At 40.9% G+C, this 19,096-nt stretch overlaps 1 protein-coding gene across 4 annotated transcripts in view; it reads right to left on the bottom strand.

Moving 5' to 3' along the window:
- The window catches only part of RNF130 (ring finger protein 130), a 49,470-nt gene that overhangs the window by 3,812 nt on the left and 26,562 nt on the right, over positions 1–19,096 (bottom strand). For 2 of the 4 annotated variants that reach the window (XM_064725085.1, XM_064725082.1), the window contains 4 exons: positions 18,360–18,431; positions 16,446–16,528; positions 9,013–9,109; positions 7,398–7,602 (listed from right to left, as the gene is read on the bottom strand). In XM_064725085.1, coding sequence (XP_064581155.1) covers positions 7,398–7,602; positions 9,013–9,109; positions 16,446–16,528; positions 18,360–18,431 — 457 coding nt within the window. Of the gene's footprint in view, positions 1–2,437; positions 2,626–5,279; positions 5,374–5,417; positions 5,534–7,397; positions 7,603–9,012; positions 9,110–16,445; positions 16,529–18,359; positions 18,432–19,096 lie in introns of those variants that run through there. The other 2 variants (XM_064725083.1, XM_064725084.1) reach the window with 2 other exon arrangements.

Here is a 19,096-nt window from a genome sequence, read left to right as displayed (position 1 = left end):
CAGGTCCTCTTGACCAACCTGTCTTCTGTGACAAGGTGACCCACTCAGTGGATGAAGGAAAGGCTGTGGATGTGTCTATCTGAAGTTTGGTAAGTTTGACACTGTGTCTCACAGCACTCTCTTGGAAGCTGGCTGCCATGGCTTGGACAGGTGCACCACACATGGGGTAAGAACAGGCTGGATGGCTCAGCCCAGAGAGCAAGGGGAATGGAGTTACATCCACAGTGCTCAGAACTGGGGCCAGCTCAGTTTAATGTCTTTATCAATGATATGCATGAGGAGATTGAGTGCACCCTCAGTCAATTTGCAGCCAACACCAAGCTGGGTTGATCTTCTGGAGGGCAGGAAGGCTCCGCAGATGGATCTGGATAGGCTGGATCAAGGTATTTAAAAGATACAGATGTGGCACTTGGGGTTTAGTGGTGGGCTTGGCAGTGCTGGGTTAATGACTGGACTTGATGATCTTGATGATCTTAGAGGGCTTTTCCAACCAAGTAGTTCTATGATTCTTTGAAAAACTTTGGGGATTCCCTTATTTCTATCCAGAGTAAAAAACCAAAAATTTCTGGGATGATGAGTCCATCTTTGAACATATTTATTTCATTAACAAATAAACATGCACTGATTGCCTGACCTCTAAGTAACCTATCAAAAGTTGTATCATTATTAACACTTTGTTGAGACAACTGTTAGAGGCTCAAAAGAAAAACTGGAAAAGATGATGCTGAGTTATTTAAATCTTCCATGGAGGGAAATGCACTAAAAAATCCTGTCAACCCTTTTGTTCCAAATATCACTCAACTTCTCCTTCTGCTGCTGTTCTGAAGCAGAAACATGAACTGGAACTATTATGGTGCCTTTTGCATCTGGGTCACTGCATTGCTCACATGGTCCCTGCCCAACAGCATTAAATAGCACTTACGGAATTTTGCTTCAGGAGACAAGCACAAACTTATCAGTTTTACTACTGCTGTTGAGAGATGAGTGAAGAAAACATGTATCATAGCTTGTTCCCTAAATCATGCTCTAACCACATTCCTCCACTTTTGGCAACAACACTCAGCTGACACATGCAGTACGTTAGAAGCACACAGCCCTCAAACACAGAAGGTTTGAGGGTTTTTTTCTTCTCATGAGTAAGTCCAATGGGGTTTTCCAGTCTTTCAAAATGCACTTACTGCTCTATTGATTTGTTTCCATATTTCTTTCAGAATTTCACAAGGACACACTGAAGAAGAATTCTATTAAATGCACTGAAGCTATCACATTCTTCACTGCTTATTATAAAAGCTGCCTTCTCAGCTGAAGCCTGATGGACAAATAAGAATTAAGAAACTATTTTAATGTAGCATCTGGCTGTGTTCCTAAATTCTAAAAGTGCCTATACATAAAAATAAAATTAAATTAAATCCTCTAGTTCCCAGTACATAAAAAAATTAAATCTACAGCAAAATTGCTTCTCTCTGTTAATTTAATTAAATTAGAAAGCATTCACTTTCTACATCTTGATCCGAACAACAAAAACAACTGAACGCAGAACAGTTTTTAACTTCTGTCAATTACTTTTTCCTTCCCTATTTGTTACCCTCATTTACCCATTTCATTAAGCCAAGCATTAGCATTTGGCTGCAACTCAGGCCTGTGTTTTAACTGACTGTTGTGAAATTACTCACACAGCGCTTGCATAACTTGCCTGAAACAGCCAGAGTGAGGACAGTGAGGGGAGATGTTTTCCCTCTGTCTCCTCATCAGTACAGAAGCTGTGGCAAGAAAGGACATGCTTGCACAGAGCTTCTACATTAAAAAGTGTTATCAATCTTCCATGATCTGAATTTGAACCAAAACTAACCCCAGCAGGGGAAATGCTGTATTTTCACTTATTATTTGGAAGGAAGAAGCAGTTTAGAGAGGCTTCACTTTTATCAAAAGGAGGGCAGGGTGAAAGTAAAATACAGAAAAGGTTTATGATTTGTGTTTTGAGACCACAGCATTGCAAATCTCCAGCAATGCCTGGCCTCAAGGCAGAAATCATACTGCAATGCTCCCAGGGCAACCAGGAGTGTTACAGGAGGAGAAACTGAGAAAATGTTCTTATGTCAAATTAATTCTCAGCTGGAGTCAAGGTAAGTCCATTATAGCAGAACTGACAGCTTGACCCAGCTTTTTCCTGAACAAGTTGATGTCAAATGATTGCTAACAACACTTTTTAGTCACTTCAGTGGCAGTTAAGTCACTTGACTGGCATCATAACAAGGGCACTGCATGAGATTTCCACTACTTAGCTTGTGTCCCAAATGAATGGAGAATAATAGAGATCTGCACAGTCAAAATCATTCAAAGGAAATAAAGCACCTCGTAAAATTTACAAAATGCTCTCAGACTTGAGTACTAACACAGAAAGCCCAAGAAAAATGAAATTCTCACAGAGTAAGATTTCATAATTAAAGTTTTTTTTTATTTCTTCACTTTTTCTTTAATACAAAGCTTTGGCATCAGCAAATTTTATGAAAAAATAGAATGTACTAAATAATTGCTTGTGCTGCATGATCGATAAATGATGCATAAAAATAGGTGTCTCTCTCCAAGGCAATCGGCCGGAAAGCGTTTCTTCAATAGCATTCTGCTCTGCAGGGCAGAAAAAAAAGGAACAAAAATATTTATGTTAAAGTTAATAGTGCCAATACTAAAAAAAAAATCCTATAAAAGTAAGTTAGTGAAAAATGACTAATTATACAAAGCCAGAGCATTAAGAGATGTCTGCATCTGTCAAGAGGTCTGAGCACTTCTAAGCTTTTGAGGACACTCCATCTGCTACTGAAAACTTTCTCTAAGTGGTGCTATCCAACATTTGGGCTTTTTGGGCTTAAACCCACACTCACACAGTAATTTCTGACTGTTCCCTAGGAAGCAAGGCAAACTTTGCTGCTTCTGTTCCTTTCAAACACTGCCGAAAACTTGTTATACTGGTGCTGTAAGGGTATTTTGAGACCTAGAGAAAGCAGCTGGTTCCTTATTTTATCACTTAGACAATATTTACTTTTATCACAACTATTTAAAAATGCATGTGTGTATATTTATACACACACACACACATACATATTCACAGTTAAATATGTATATACTCACAACTCCAGAACTAATGCTCTAAATAACTATGTTTAAGCTGTGGGAAGGACACAGTAAAGAAAAGGTACAGGATATGTTTTTAGGTGAGTTTTAAAGCAGAATTTCCGGTCTTTTACTTGCATCAGCATATTACATGGCCTCATTCTTGCTACTGTTGTTTTTCAATAAGCAAACCCTCTCAGAGTCCTCTTGAAACACTACCATAAGAAAGGCAGGATATGCCAGCATTGCTTTTTACATGGAGAGCAGCATAAAAAGCAGGTATGCTGTTTAATAGAAAATGCAATGAGAAGGAGCTGCCATATATCTGGCATGATAATCAGCACAGGAAATTCTTTGTCTGGCACTGGGAAGGTGTCAGTGAAACAATAAATCTTAGCATTAGTGCCATTTTAAAGAGTCTAAAATGAGTAATTGAACCCAGCAGCACTTGTGGAGGCTGCTCAGATCCCAAAGGATTCAGATGAAGAGCTGCTGAGGTTAAAGGCCATGGCCAAGAACCTCAGTTACACAAATAAGTGATTTTTGAAGCTCTGGCTGCTGGGCTGTGAGTTTTCTCAAGTCTGTCTCAAGCACACCCTTGATGTGCTTGCATTTCAATTCCTATCACTGAGAACAGGAGCTCTCCTTGTATCAGCACACCCTTTGTTTGTACTGAGGGAACATCACTGTGAAAACACTTTGCTGGAGGCCCAAAGTCCCTGCCAATGAGCAGCTGCTTGTCCTTGCAGTAAAAACAGTCCCAGATCCCACTGAGCAACAAAAAGAAGAGTTGCAAGGAAAGGCAGAAATGCAGCTGCTATCAGTGCCCACATCTGGATGAGACTTCATGGGCTCCAGCTCCTCCTCCTTCCCAAGGATGTGCAAGCGCCCAGCAATGCAGACATTCCTGTTCTGCACCTCATCTTGCCCCATGCTTTCCCAAGCTGCTTTTCCAGGCAGATTAAAGATTAACTATGTTCAGCTGCAGCTCTGTCACCAAGCTGCTGATTGATGGCTGCAACTTCAAGATTTTGACAAATGGAAAAAAAAATCAGTAGACTTGATAGGGATTTTTGAAATTCTAAAGTTTTCTTCATGAAGCCCTTTTGGAATCAGCATATGAAAAGAGGAGGAAGATTTGCAAATTAGTGATAATCAAAAATTCATGATGACCAGTATTATGGACCCTCCTGAAGATCATTAGCTTGAGATTGCCTAAAATTTTACACTGGAGACTCTTTGATACCTAAAATTTTACACTGGAGACTATTAGACATGTTTCCATCTTATTGAGGACACCTTATACTTTCCAAATAGAAAAAGGAAAAAAAAAAAAAATTCCAAGCCCCTTCTCTTATGTCAAAGAAAAAAAAAATCAAAGAAAATGTTTATAAAGCTGCATTTCCCAGCTGCATTTCTTTGGATCTCACCCCACTTCTAGTAGAGAGATCAGCACTTTTAATAGAAACTCAGCTGTGTCAAGATGTTCAGAGACAAAGAAAGATGTTGACACTTTGCCTTCCCAAATAAAAAATTAAATTAAGATTAAACATACATCTTGAGCCCATATATTCTGTACACCTACATGAAAATAACTAGATGTACCTGGTTAACAGATCTGCAAAATAGATTTATACTTGGCCACACACAGAACTATAAAAGAAAGACTGAAAGTCATCTGCTAGGGTAATTTCTTCTCCAGCCTGCCTGAAAGGAGGCTGGGGGTTTCCAGGTCGAAAATGTGCAAACTAGGAATACAGGATTTTTTTTTTTAATATGAAATTTGACTATAAAATTGAGGTGGAAACTGTAAAAGGTAACTGCTGGTAGTAAGTTTTGGCTCTGGCAGGTGAATTTTGAACATAGGAATTTAATGGCAGAAATCTAATGCTTACCTAGAACATAGATCATAAATATTCTGTTTTCCCCTTTTCATGTCTCTGTTTAGCAAAGAGATTTCCTCAGACAACCCAGCTAAATATAAATTAAGAGGAACTTTACATGTCACCCTGAAAGCTGCTGTTAACAGAGACACTCTGTTTGAGAAAAGCAGGAAATTAATTTGATTCCTTGAAAATTCCATATTCCCCCTTCTGCTGGTTTTTATTCCCAACATTGTCCATGACACACACCCACCAGAAATGCACAGAAACATCTGAGTATTTACTTACTCATTAGCATTCAAGCTAGCTGTGGCTTTGATGATCATGTAGCAGAGTGTAAGGGCACTGAGGAGGCCAAAACTGGCAATAATAAACCATTCTTCTGTTGACAAAGGAAAGGGAGGAAATCACTCGTGGGAGAAAGCGATGCCAATATTTCCCTCAAACACCACTGGCGGAAGGCAAGAGGCTTCTAAGCCATGACTGGCCCCAGGAGGTGAAGCAGAAGGAGGTTAAGCCACAGAGTTACTGACTGGAGAAGGCTAGCAAAGAAGAAGTGGAGAGAGGTGCAGAAAAAAAGCATGGCACAAACAGTATTTCCTGCCTGAGCCCAAGGGTTAGTGATAAAGAAGTTACTTAACAGTGTAAAGTGAAATGCAGGATCAAGGGGAGATGTAATGAGAACTCTGTCCATCCCCAGGCCAGAAAGACGACTGTCAGGTTGGGTTAGGTTTGGTGAGATGCAGTGTTTCACACAAGCACACCCCTAGTGCTGTCACACCTCAGCTGTGTCTTGGCCCCCTCCCTCCTGGATTTATGTTACAGTGTTATTTAAAACCCAACAAAAATCAGGATAGATTGCTCAACAGTAAAACATAACTACAGTTTTCTACTTAATAGACAGATATGCAAGGAAAAATAATTTCAATACTAGGGTAGACACAAACACAAATTAAATAAAAAGTAATACAAAGAAGTCTATTAAAGAGTGTTCACTATTCCAAATTCTCTCCAGGATCAACCTGGCATACAGTAACAGTTCAGAATACAAACACTGTTGTTGAACAGCTTTTGGTTTAACTCTGATGCACCAAAGAATGCATGTGTCATCCATAAATACAAACATTTCAAGAGCCCTTCCTAAGGCTTTACTTTATAAACATTGTCAGAATGAACTGTTGGTGGTTATTTCTTGTTTTACCCTGGCATCCCATCTGTGCACAAGCATCACTACAGCTGGGAACAGACAGTAAAAAACACCTTCTGAAAAGGCAATTAGTAAAAAGTGAAAACTACAGTTCTCCCACCCATGACAAGGAAGCAGCACAGCAACAGATCTGTTCTTCCTCAACACAACTGAGTGCAAGGTGAACACTGGATGGCAAAGTGACTTACTGGCTTTGTGGAGAATCCAGATTTTGTATGTGGATTTTTCCCTCTCAGATCAGGATATTTCTAGATATGGACTATGTTTTTTATGATGTGAGGTTTTTTTTAAATGAGACATTTACTTAGCTACATCACCTAAAGAAACACTTTCATGAACTGCATTGGTTTCACTGCCTTGTATACATGTATCAGTGGCAACCAGTGTCACTAAGTTCAAAATCTAGATCACAGATGCACATAAACAAAACACAAGCAGAAAATTAGACTATTGTACTGCAAGGATTCTATTTTTCAATTCAGCCAGAAAAACAACCATTCATGCATCAAGTTGAGACTGTACAGCATATGGAAAACTGATGCAATTCCACCCAATCTTTGTGGAATTTATTATAGTGCTATTGTACATTAAAAACCCTAGGTAAATTCCAGTAAGTGGAAATTTTCCATGCTACTCTAATAGATAAGAGCTTTCAAGCAGTGCAGGAACAGTTTTCTGATGTTATAAAACACTTGGACAGTACTCAAATGTTGGCACATCAAACGCCTCTTTAAGTCACAAATTTTGTAAGAAAAAACACCTGCTAAGTGACGTCAGAATTCCAGTAGCAATGTTCTCAGGGGAAAAAATGTCTGCAGAAATAGCTATCAGCTAAAATATTTATATTTAATAAATTATTGCATGTAAAGTATTCTGAAGGGATAAATAACAGTTTTGGCAATCCAGCTTCTTGTGCTGGTTACCGAATTCAGGAAGGTTATTTTGGTGCCATTTCAGTTCATCCAGGGTTCTTTGTACACGGATCTAAATGGATATACCATTAATAATGGAAGTGTTGGCACTGTCATACCCAGAGTTATTGGTTCCAATAAGGAGCATATGCCTCTTGCAGAGACACAGAGGTCACCTTTGTCCCTGCAGGGACATCCATCACCAGGGCCCTGCAGCACAGAGGGACACACACACACACACACACGCCACGGATGCCGTAGACGGTGCGGGAGCCGAAGGACACTTACTTGTCACTGCAATGTTGATCTCTCCTGACCTTGGTGTCAGCTCCCCGTCCTGTGGCAGCTGTGACATGCCCGAGGTGCGCAGGGGCTCCAGGCTGAGGGAGCTGTCGGTGCCGAAGTCGCCGAGCGCCGAGCGCCTGCTCGCCGGCTGCCCCCGCGTCAGCCTCTCCATGTCAAAGGCGACGTTATCTGTGCACGGCACGTTGGGCTGGGAAAAACACAGCTCCACGTTACACTGGGGAATGCTCTACCTGCAGCACGCCCACACACTGAATGGAACCACACACACACACTTTGTTCAGCTGCTGTGGCTGTTCTGAGGTCACACAGGTGAGAAACACATGAATGAACAACTTCAACCTTGTGGCATTCACATGCTCTGAAATAATTCTTTCGCCCAGGATTTTTCTCCTGAGAAGCTGAGAAGCCTCAGAGAAAAGGAAAACAATTCTTATCTCATTTGCTTCTCCTCTGTTTTGCTCATGTGGAATGTGTTTGGGGATTGTCTACCCACAGGTGATTGTTTAATTGGATTCGGGTGTGAGTTGTTTTGACTCATTGGCCAATCAGGGCCAAGTTGTGTTGAGACTCTGGGAAGAGTCACGAGTTTTCATTATTATTTTTTTAGCATTTAGTAAGTATCTTTTCTGTATTCTTTAGTATAGTTTAGTATAGTATTCTATAATACAATATAGTACTAAAAAGTAATAAATTAGCCTTCTGAGAACATGGAGTCAGATTCATCATTCCTTCCTTTGTCAAGGCATTCCCAGCATATACAATATTGCCTCTTAAAGATGAGAAGGAAGAAGCAGAAAAAAGGACTGTGATACATGGAAGGGACTCAAATACACCTATATCATAGCCTGTGCCTGTATGGTTCACCACAACTATGAAAACTCTGAATTCTGTATCGCCTTCTATAAACCCAGGGATGTTATTAACTGCAAAAACAGGTCATCCACAAAATATCTGCTACTATTTCTTAGGAAACGTGCAAACTTGCGACTGACACAGCTAAAAATGGAGGCCTGATTATTCTCACTGTCTTGAATCAAAAGCCACTTTAGACAGTCTCTCCATATGGTCTTCTCTTACTTTGAAAAGAGCATCACTCCCACTTTGTAATTTTTTCTTCATACAGGAAAGATTAAAAATATCTGCTTTGAGGTTTTACTGCTATCCCTTTGTGAACTGGTCAATGAAAGAAATCCTCGGGGATCCCTAAGGACACGAGCTGCTTGAGGAAAACTCACTGGCCTTGGCTAGGGCAGGGCTTTTAATGTGCAAATTTAAGACTGCCTACAGGAAGCCACAAGAACAAGAACTTCAGAGAATAAATTTAAAAAGAAAAGTTGAAAGGACTTGAGATAAAGGAAGATTACAGAGAATCTAACATACTTCCGGTAGATACTTGTCATAAATGCAAATATAACAATATATTCTCAACTACCAACTAGGGAAAGAAGGAAAAACAACAAATTGGCACACCAAAGAAATGTAAAAACCGCCAAATATTTTCTGAGTAAGGCTACTGGAACACCCTGCCCCCACTCTCCATACAATTATTCTTTCTATTTTGGGAGGAAGAGGAAGAGCTCACAACCAAACAACTTACCACAATTCCCAGTGCCTTCAGAATGTTCAGTTTACACATTGGACATGTACAGTGCTCACTGAGCCATGGATCCACACAGATTTTGTGGAATACGTGCCTAGAACAGAGAAGGCACATACATAATTTGCAAACAATTCTATTTAATACAATGAAAACTACTCAAACTGTTGGAGAGTTGTTTTTTTTTCTTATTTTAAAATACATGCAATTCTTAGAATTGCCAGTATTCTGTGCTAATTGCAGTAATTTAAAGAATAAATTAAAAATACTGTTTGTTGTTGTCTCTCTCTTTATTAATAGGAGGAAACACTTGATTTTCATTCCCCCTTCACCCCTCTCCCCATTTTATTGTGGATATGAGTAGTGGATGTAAAGTAGAAGAATGAAGGTAATGCCATTTCCACCATAACCTTGCCTACAGTTCTGTCTCAGTTCTGATGCAGAATCTTGAGCATAAACTTGGTAGGAAGAGCACAGACCCATCAGCTGTCAATTTTGTTCACAAGTCAGTGGAACCAACCCAAACACACTCCTGCTTGACTTTGAAAAGGCTTTTATAATTATCACATTGAAGCAGAGAGAAGCCTTTCCCTGCCATCCGTATTTCTCGATATCAAGAGGGAAAACATGTCCATCACCATACGGTTGTCATAAAAATAAAAGGAAAGGGAAACTGGGCTTTCAGAGATGGAAAGGCAAATTGGGCTCCTACTTGCAAAGCAGGGAACTCTGCAATAGGCAACAGTCTGAATTGCCTCCTACACTGCATTCAAAATCTTAATCACATCCATGGATATAAATGTAAATGTTGGGACTGATATAAACCAGTATAACAAGAAAGGACTATGCAAAGACCAAAACAAGGTATATAAATTAAGGAAGTAAATGAAATGCCCTCTTAGCTTTTCAGAAGGCAAAGAACTTTTCAGAGCATATTCATGGCAGGAATGGGTATCACAAGACTGTCTACCCAATATAGTTTTAGCAAATACTCATAATAACCCAGTCTGAGTAACTGCCTATATGAATTCCAATGATAAGAGCCCTGATCCTTCATTTCCAGTGGTGCTGACTGCAGAGCAAGAAGCCAGTAAGAGCAGGCACACCCAAACACGACAGACTGGTGATCATGACAAAGATCAGCAATTACAAGGGCTGCTGAGTCAGCAAAGAGCTGTGCTCTGGAGCCAGCAGGGAAAGGGCAGGGGCAGAACAAGCAGGTCTTGGCATCTATTTGAGGCATCAGCAGGGTCTGGAAGAGGTGGCCACGTGTGCCCCAAGGCAGCACAAAGCTGAGATACTCTCTCTGTCCCCTCCTTGCTCGGGGTACACTTATGCTCTGTGCCTGAGAAAGCTCATCATGGAATCTGGGAGTTCTTTGCTCCCTATCCCTTGGGATTTTAAGACCAAATAAGGCATGTTACCAGATAATTCTCTCTAAACTCTCTGGAAAGCAACCTGAAAGGCCTTCTGAAACTGTTAAACATGACAAAAGACAGTATATAATTATATAACAGTCTATGTCTACTCAGGCTGATGGAGGGACTAAACAACATCAACATAATGAAGTTCTAAGCAGCTACAGCTGTATGTCCTACTTGTACTAACTAAAGATGCAGAATTAGGGTGTAAAATAATTAACAGAAGATGGACAGGTAGGAAAATAATTTTGCTTATCTCTATCCCAGATAATGCAGGAATAGAAACTTAAAAGGACCTCAGTTAGCCACTTGGCTGGTCTGTGTCCTCTAGCAAGGTGGCAATCACAAAAACCAGGGTATGTACAGGGCCTTCTGTTTAAATCATCACCCTAAACAGACTCACTTCTATTAAGTTTTAATGCATTCCCTTTATCACTCACAAAACTACAGGAAACAATGTTTAGAAACTCTGGGTGATACATAATGGCTTGAAATATTCTGAAACATACAGAGATACTATTTTTCTAAGTTAGGTAAATTATTACTTTTATTTACTTATGTTTGAAGTCTCCCGAGTCTATTTTTTAAAGTAGAACAAACCTGAAAATCTAGTATTTTGGGCAAGAGCAGACATCAAGACTCCAAAGAAATATGAAAACAGCTTTATTACATCATTATTGGCTAATGAGTGCTGTAGAAGCACTCAGATCAAGACTGACATAGATGCCAACATCTATCCACTAAATATGAGTTATTTTAAAAAGTCATTAGCACTTTGATATATTTATATACACAGCCCAATTGTTTTTATGACCTCCTAATTCTTTGCTTTTAGTTCCTAAATCTTCAAGGATGTTTATTAATGTGTTTCAAAGAAGTGCAGTTCTCCAAAGGTTATTGATTTAGAAAGCATGGCTCTGCCTACTACTTACAGTTTCTCTACCTCTTAAAAAGTTTGCTGATAGCATCATTGTGGCTCAGCCTCTGTCTGGATTTCTCTGTTTGCAAGAGTTAAAAAGCAGTTATACAGCAATGACGACAGCAAACAAGAATTATTTCAAAACCTCACCCTGACAAAGTAAGCCCTTGCAATTTCTGCTCTCATAAACCTCCTCCATCTTCCTACTTCTGTAATTGGTATTCCAAGACCATAAACGTGACGAGTTCCCAGCCAGCTGCTCTTGGTCACGACAGCTGCTGACGTTCCCCAGGAGCCTCACGCTGGGAGCCAGGTGTGACACAGCCTGGGAGTCAGGGGTGACACTGCCTGTGGCTGGAGGATGGGAGCCAGGGGGTGACACTGTGGATCGGGTGACACTGCCTGGGGCTGGAGTGGAGCCAGGGTGACACTGTGTGGAGTCAGGGGTGACACTGCCTGTGGCTGGAGGATGGGAGTCAGGGGTGACACTGTGTGGGAGTCAGGGGTGACACTGCCTGGGGCTGGAGGATGGGAGTCAGGGGTGACACTGTGTGGGAGTCAGGGGTGACACTGCCTGGGGCTGGAGGATGGGAGTCAGGGTGACACTGCCTGGGAGTCATAGCTGGGAGTCAGGGGTGACACTGCCTGGGGCTGGAGGATGGGAGCCAGGGGGTGACATTGCCTAGGGAGCCACACTTTGGGAGTCAGGGGGTGACACTGCCTGGGGAGCCACAGCTGGGAGTCAGGGGTGACACTGCCTAGGGAGCCACACATTGTGAGCCAGGGGTGACACAGCCTGGGGAGCCACACTTTGGGAGCCAGGGGTGACACTGCCTGTGGCTGGAGGATGGGAGCCAGGGGGTGACATTGCCTAGGGAGCCACACTTTGGGAGCCAGGGGTGACACTGCCTGGGGAGCCACACTTTGGGAGCCAGGGGTGACACAGCCTGGGGAGCCACACGTTGGGAGCCAGGGGTGACACTGCCTGGGGAGCCAGGGGTGACACTGCCTGGGGCTGAAGGATGGGAGCCAGGGGTGACACAGCCTGGGGAGCCACACGTTGGAAGCCAGGGTGGCACTGCCTGGGGCTGAAGGATGGGAGCCAGGGGTGACACTGCCTGGGGAGCCACACGTTGGGAGCCAGGGGTGACACTGCCTGGGGCTGGAGGAAGCAGGGCCAGCAGCCAGGCTGGCAGCACTGACGGAGTCTCCCATGCAGGCACAGCTCCAGGCAGGTGACCTGCAGGTATTTTTCCACTCTGTCAGCACACCCAATCCAGCTGCCCTCCAGCTGGTAATAAACACCAGAACACTGACTCTTGTACAACACAGCTTCTTTGCAGCATTTCACAGGGGAGAAAGTGACTTAGGAACCTCTTTTGGTGGTGTAAGGCCTCCAAATTCACACATCAGAAAAGGAGAAGGGTTGAATGATTTACAAATATTGCTTCCCTAGAGCTCACTACCCTGCCCTGCTCTCAGTGCAGCATCCCACCAAAGGGACTTTTGCTGCTGCAAACAAAGCAGGTTCTTTGGCTACTGCTGGAGGCAGCTGCTCTCCTGGCCCTGAAGTCCAAAGCACTGCAGGAAGCAGAAGGGATGCCATCAAGACTCCGTGTCATTTGGTCTTAAAAAGGCAGCTATTTGCAGCAGCACAGAATCAAATATGAAAATCTGAAAATCCAGTTTAGCTGCTTTTGTCACTTTCCTCCTTCTTGCCCAGGACAGGAATTAAAACTTTGGCTCAAAAGCCATTTATTTTATAGTATTTGCTACTCTTTTAATTATTTTCCTATCTTGTTAATTCATTCCTTCCTTCCTGCCTTGGCCATCTTTCTGCCCTTTCTGTTCTTCTCTAACCTGTCACTTTGCTCTCCCCTTCCCTTATCTCTCACTAATCCTTCACACTACCCACTCCTGATCACTTTTCACCTAGTGCCTGTTCAGCCCCTAGGTGCAACTGTGTGATGGTAGAATAAAGTTATCTGAATAAGGAAAATTGTCCATGAGGTTTGTCTTTTGCTAAAAGATCCCTCACATTTGCTTCCTCTACTCACTTTTCACTTACATAATGACATTCACAAAAGACACATTCCTCAAGCTTGGAAGCCTAAAACAGATGGCTGCTTGTCCCTCTGTGCACTAAAGCTATAGGTATGTCCACAGGGTGCTGGTATTGAACATCCCCCTCTGAAGCAAAAATGAATTACTGCAAACAATGTAATTGAATTTCTACCATGTCACTTTAGTTTATTTTTAAATTTGCCACAATTTCCCACATGCCACAAACCTTTACATCACAAATGTGGAGTTTCACTACAAAATTTTAGGTGCAACTTGCTCAGCTGCTGGTAGATTTTGCCTGCTGTGTGTCTGCCCAGAGCAGATTCCTCTGCTGAAGCACAGTGTGACAGACCACACTTAACTGCAGAGAACAACTGTGCTACTAAAGGGAAAGGCTACTTTTAAATTGATGAAAGCAGCAAAGATGTCACATGTCAGTGATTCCTACTGTCTAATGATTACAACAGGCACAGCGAGAACTTCTACCCTTTTATTTGCTTCCTCTTGGTCAAGTGATTTTCTCCATGGTTTCCTTGCAATCTATTTTATCATCTGGCTTAGAAACTCTCTTGTAGGCTTTGTTTTATTGTCTGCGTGCTGTTTCTTTTTTTTTTTTTTTTTTTTTACCTAACATTGCATGGTGCACTAAAATAGAAGGTTGAAATATGAGGAAGCAGAAAGGAGCTAAACCTCCATAACAAGATTTGGGGAGAAGCATCTCAGGTACTGAAGATTGAAAAATTTCACATGGAATCTGAAATTTACTGAGCCCATCTTTGAAGGTACTAGTTGGCTTTTCATCTACAAATATAAAAATGTCTTGTGGAAAGCATCCATCTCACTGTGCCTAGCCTAGATGGTTTTGCACTTAACTTAAAAGCTGGGCTGCAGCAAATGAAAAGTGAGATGTAAAAATGAAGAAGAAAGCGAACATAAAAGTTGTCATACAGCCTTTGGCAGCAATGTAATCTGAGCCTTTGCTGACCTTACCGTCTTGTGAAAAACAGAACAGAAAATGATCTACACAAGAGCCTTGATCTCTCCTTTACATGGGAAAGTGCACTGGGGCAGGTTGTGCTGAGGTGGCAGCCAGGTGCACCTGCATGCAGCTCCCTGAGCAGCTCCAAGCACCCCTGGGAGCCCAGAGCTTCTGCCTGCAGGACTGCGGCTCAACAAAGGTGTCTGAAGAAAAAGGACTTTTCTTATTATTTTTTATAATTAAAAAAATAAATCAATGATCACCTTGTTCAAAGGGTCTGTATTGTATCTGTGGATATCAACAACATATCCACTGCTTGCAAAGGGGCAGCTGTTTAGCTAAGGAAATTGGCTTTTAATCCCAACTCTGCCTTGTGCTCAGTGGGAACAGCTGTTTTCCTATCAGGGAAGAGTCATTCTCTCTTCACTGGCAAGGGCTCCTCCTGCCCTCTGTTCAGTACCAAGAGAAAGGCACAGAAGAGTGGGACTTGTGACCTTTCATTCCATGTCCTTGAGCCTCACAGTAGAACTACACAAGAGAAGCTTTCTTAAGAGGCAGTTTACAAAACAATCATCTCAGTGGTCCAAAACTGGTGGGCAGTTTCCAGAAGTTCCTCCTCTGATTTCTGAATAACCTTCTGCATAACATATCAAAAGAGCAGGGCTTAATTCACCTACATAAACTTCACTTGAGATTGCAATAAATGATGTAACTCTGAAATATCTACTTTACACTAGGGAGTACATTTTTCAGGGGACATCAACTTTTTAACAATTCAGTCATTTTTACTCAAAGAAATGCACATACATCCACATGACCAAAGGCTCCTAAATCTTTCCAATGTAAGCTCTTCTATTCCTAAATATTTTAATAAGAGTTTCTAAATAATCAGTTGTAGGGCATTTTAGCTAAACAACACTGAGAATCTAAAACAGGTCATTGTTTCCTGCTGTCCAAGAGGTAAGGAACACAGAGAACAGCAAATCAAATTAGATTTTTGGCTACAGAAGTATAATGCACACATGTTTTGATCAGTAAGATAGAAAATAATACTGTTTTCCTTTTATGATTATGGAAATACCCTGCACATTAGAAGATATTCAAGCTATTCAGAACAGCCTGCAGGAGGATTTAGAAGACCAATAATGAGCCTTTATGTGCTGCTGCTGCCTGACTGGAGATCAACTCCAACACATGACTTTGCTGCTTCTAGAGTATCATGCAGAACCATTTATGTACCAAGCACAAGCCAAGTTATTGCATCTTGCTGCATATCTACAACTTAATTTACATGTGGGTTTTGTGCCTGGAGATGAGGAGAAAGCTTTGCATTTTAGAACACAAGGGAAAGATGTCCTTGGTAATGCTTAATGCCACCAAAATGTATGATTCATCAAAATCAACCACCAGGTGGAAAAGTATTTAAAAGCATCTCAAAGAGAAAATGTCCCAAAACAACTCAAGAATGAAGCAAACTAAAAACCTGTAAATGTCAACACAATGCTATAAAAAGGGGAGGAAGTTGTTACATTTTAAGCAGTAATGCAGAATCACCAGCAAGTACAAATCTTCAGACACCAGCCAAGATCACACTGCATTGAAGAGACCAAAGACAGATGACAGCACAGTGGCTGACTAATGTCAGGAGGTATGAAGGTTGCAAAGACTGCATTTCCATTTCCTACAGTTTCCAAAACCAGCAGCCAGTTGTTGCATATCTACAGTGCAGAATGCTGCAGCTGTACCTGGCTCATTATACTGAAGTTTTTTGAGTCTGCCCATCACTTGGTCCCTAAACCTGCACCCCTCCACCTCACTGCAATCTCAACAGCTCCATTGCCAATATCTTTAATATAATTCTGTTTAATCTCCATTGTCCTAACAGTGCCAGCACCCACCTTCACACCTTCTGGCACTACAGTCTAAAATAAAGTGTCTGTAATTAGGACTGGAAACATCCAACAAATGCATTTGTGAATTACAACGCACCCATTACATGAAATGAAGCAAAAGAGAACAGTTTCCAAACAAAGCAACTTTATTCTCTTACTTGCACGGCAAAATGCGAACAACATCATTCTGCTTGTAACTCTCAATGCAGACAGCACAATGATCAAAGTCTGGGTCTGTTTCCTAAAATGAATAGAATGAGAATTCAAGTCAAGAGTTGAGGCTATGACAAATGTCAAAGTAGTTGTGACTGGTACATGAACAGCACTGTGCCAAGTGGCTGTTATTAAACCATAAACCCAATGACTGGATAATTATATTCCAACATGACTTAAGCAAGAAAAGCATCTCATACATGCAAAACTGCCCTTTCTTGGAGCTGGTAAATCATCATTTCATACATAAGCTACGGCCTAAGATGATTCTAATGTTCAGTGAAATCATTATAAAATATAGTGGAGACTTTCCTAGATTTCATTTTTTTTTTCCATCCAGTTTACAGCAAACATTTCTATTTTATCCAGGTTTTTTTTTTGTTTGTTTGTTTTGGCAGAATAAAAATTCTGGGGCTCATTTTTACAACCAGAAGGAGCATATTTACTTAGTACAGAGTAGTCCTGTATTTATGTCTGCTGCTTACTTGCAGAATTATCATCATTCTTATCAAGACATGAAAATGAGCATCACTGATTGACCAGCTCCTCTCTTTGCTGTTTTCCAGAAGTTATGATCTTTTTTAAATTATATTTTAAAATATGAGACTTTAAAATCTCAAATGAAAAAAAGGGGGTACTTCATTTATATATAGATATGGCATCAACAACACATATTTAAAATGTTTGGGCCTGTGACACAAAACAGGCTGTGCCTTCTCTTAGCTCAGCTTCATTATTCTTTTTGATGCCAACCAGCCACAAGCCAGACACCAAGGCAGGGACCAGAGCAAAGCCCCAGCAACTCCTGGTCAGCACCAGCCAGGGCTGCACACAGAGAACCCTGATGGCTCCTCTGAGGAAGAAAAGGTTTTTCCCACTCTGTTCACCTGCATGTGCACCTCATGCTGTCTGCACTGCAACCTACACAGCACTTGCCAGCTCTGAATTTATGCTGTCAAGACAACAGCACTGTTTTACATGCAAAGGTTCCTCTAATTTTTATGTTCTCCCATTCCACAAAAGATTTAGTGCAGTGGGCTGTTTTGAAATAGAACTACATAGGGAGGAAGGAAGAACAGAAAGACATTTGCTCTGCCTTCTCTCTGGAAACAAATTTTCCTATCACTTCCTAATCTCCCACTGCTGATAGTGTTGATAAGAAAGAAAAAAGGAATCACAATGAAAAGGCCCTAAGAAATAATATTTTAAAAATCGAATCATAGCCAGAATTCCCCTGCCTTTTGAAAAGTAAAGCTAAAAATTGAGCAAGATTAAATTATTATTTTTTTCCTTTCAGAATCAAAAATAAAGCAATACTGCTCTCAAAAGTGGAAAAAGCTTAGGACATAACATACCATATATTTTAGTGTGTATCCTAGCAAGAAATATTCTTGGAGTAACTTTGACTGAAATACCCCTTTCCTCTCCCCCTTAACTTACTGAACAGTTGTATTCTACTTAAGATATTATCTTCAATTACCTGTCTTTTAAATTTATTTTTCATTTACAGAACTTACATATGATAAGATTCTAAGCTTTAAAATTCCACATAAACATTGCCAGTCCTATCTGCTCATGCCAGGACACCCTCCCAGTCAGCCAGCACACAGAACCACCCTCAGTCACAGTTGCCAGATGGAGTGTAAATAGTATTTAAGCATGAAAACCTTCTTTGAAATATACAGCACACATCAATACTAACAGTTACACAAAATATTGTGCCACAGGACAAAGTAAGCCTCCAACAAGAAAGGCAAAGTCATAAATCAGAAACACAAAGAAAAAAATGAGATTGTTTCCCCAGTAAAAAAAATAAACATGATGATCAAGTTTATCATGTTCAGATCTTATTATTATACCTTATCACCCTTCTTTACTGTCCTGGTTGTCAATTTACCAATGGCTTTCTTGGCAGCATCTCCAAGACGACGCTAATAAAGTGATAAAGAAGAGAACACAAATTAACCCTGATAAACAAGCTTCATTAGTGTCCTTTACAATGACTTATTTGGACTCAATAATACCACTGCAATACACACTATGGCAGCAGGCCAACACATAAAACAAAATGCAAACACAGCAAAGCACAAAGATTTGTTGAGAAGGAAAAATAGCCAACAGTTGAATCCTCAAATGCTCTCCCACAAGCATGGGCATAAAACTCATGGACTGTATAGAAATCCACAGAAGTGAATCAACATTGATGTGCAAACTTAATCAATCCCAGGCTGCAGGACAAAAGCTGAAGCAATGTCCCCTCCCAGTTATTTCCATTATATTCTGTTCATACTGGTTTTTATTCAGTGTGCTGTAATATATTCCTTGTTCTCTTAAGCTTGAATTATTTTTGTATTCCACTCTGAGCAGGCTGATCTTACTCTGAGATGCAAAAGATCCTCCCAGTGTAACCTAGTTTCTCTCTTGCTATTACCCAAAACCACCAGGATCTCATAAAAGAAAAAAATGATGGGTCATGAAATCTAAATAAGCCAACACAGACTTAAATAAAGTTGAAATTAATACTGAAGATAACCTCAATCTGAATGCAGAGGCCAAATTTTTTTGCTGTTTATGCTGCTTTATGACCACCACAGCT

This window comes from Zonotrichia leucophrys, chromosome 13 (assembly GCF_028769735.1).
Source record: "Zonotrichia leucophrys gambelii isolate GWCS_2022_RI chromosome 13, RI_Zleu_2.0, whole genome shotgun sequence".
In the NCBI taxonomy this organism is placed as follows: domain Eukaryota; kingdom Metazoa; phylum Chordata; class Aves; order Passeriformes; family Passerellidae; genus Zonotrichia; species Zonotrichia leucophrys.
This window is presented reverse-complemented; position numbering and strand designations above follow the sequence as displayed.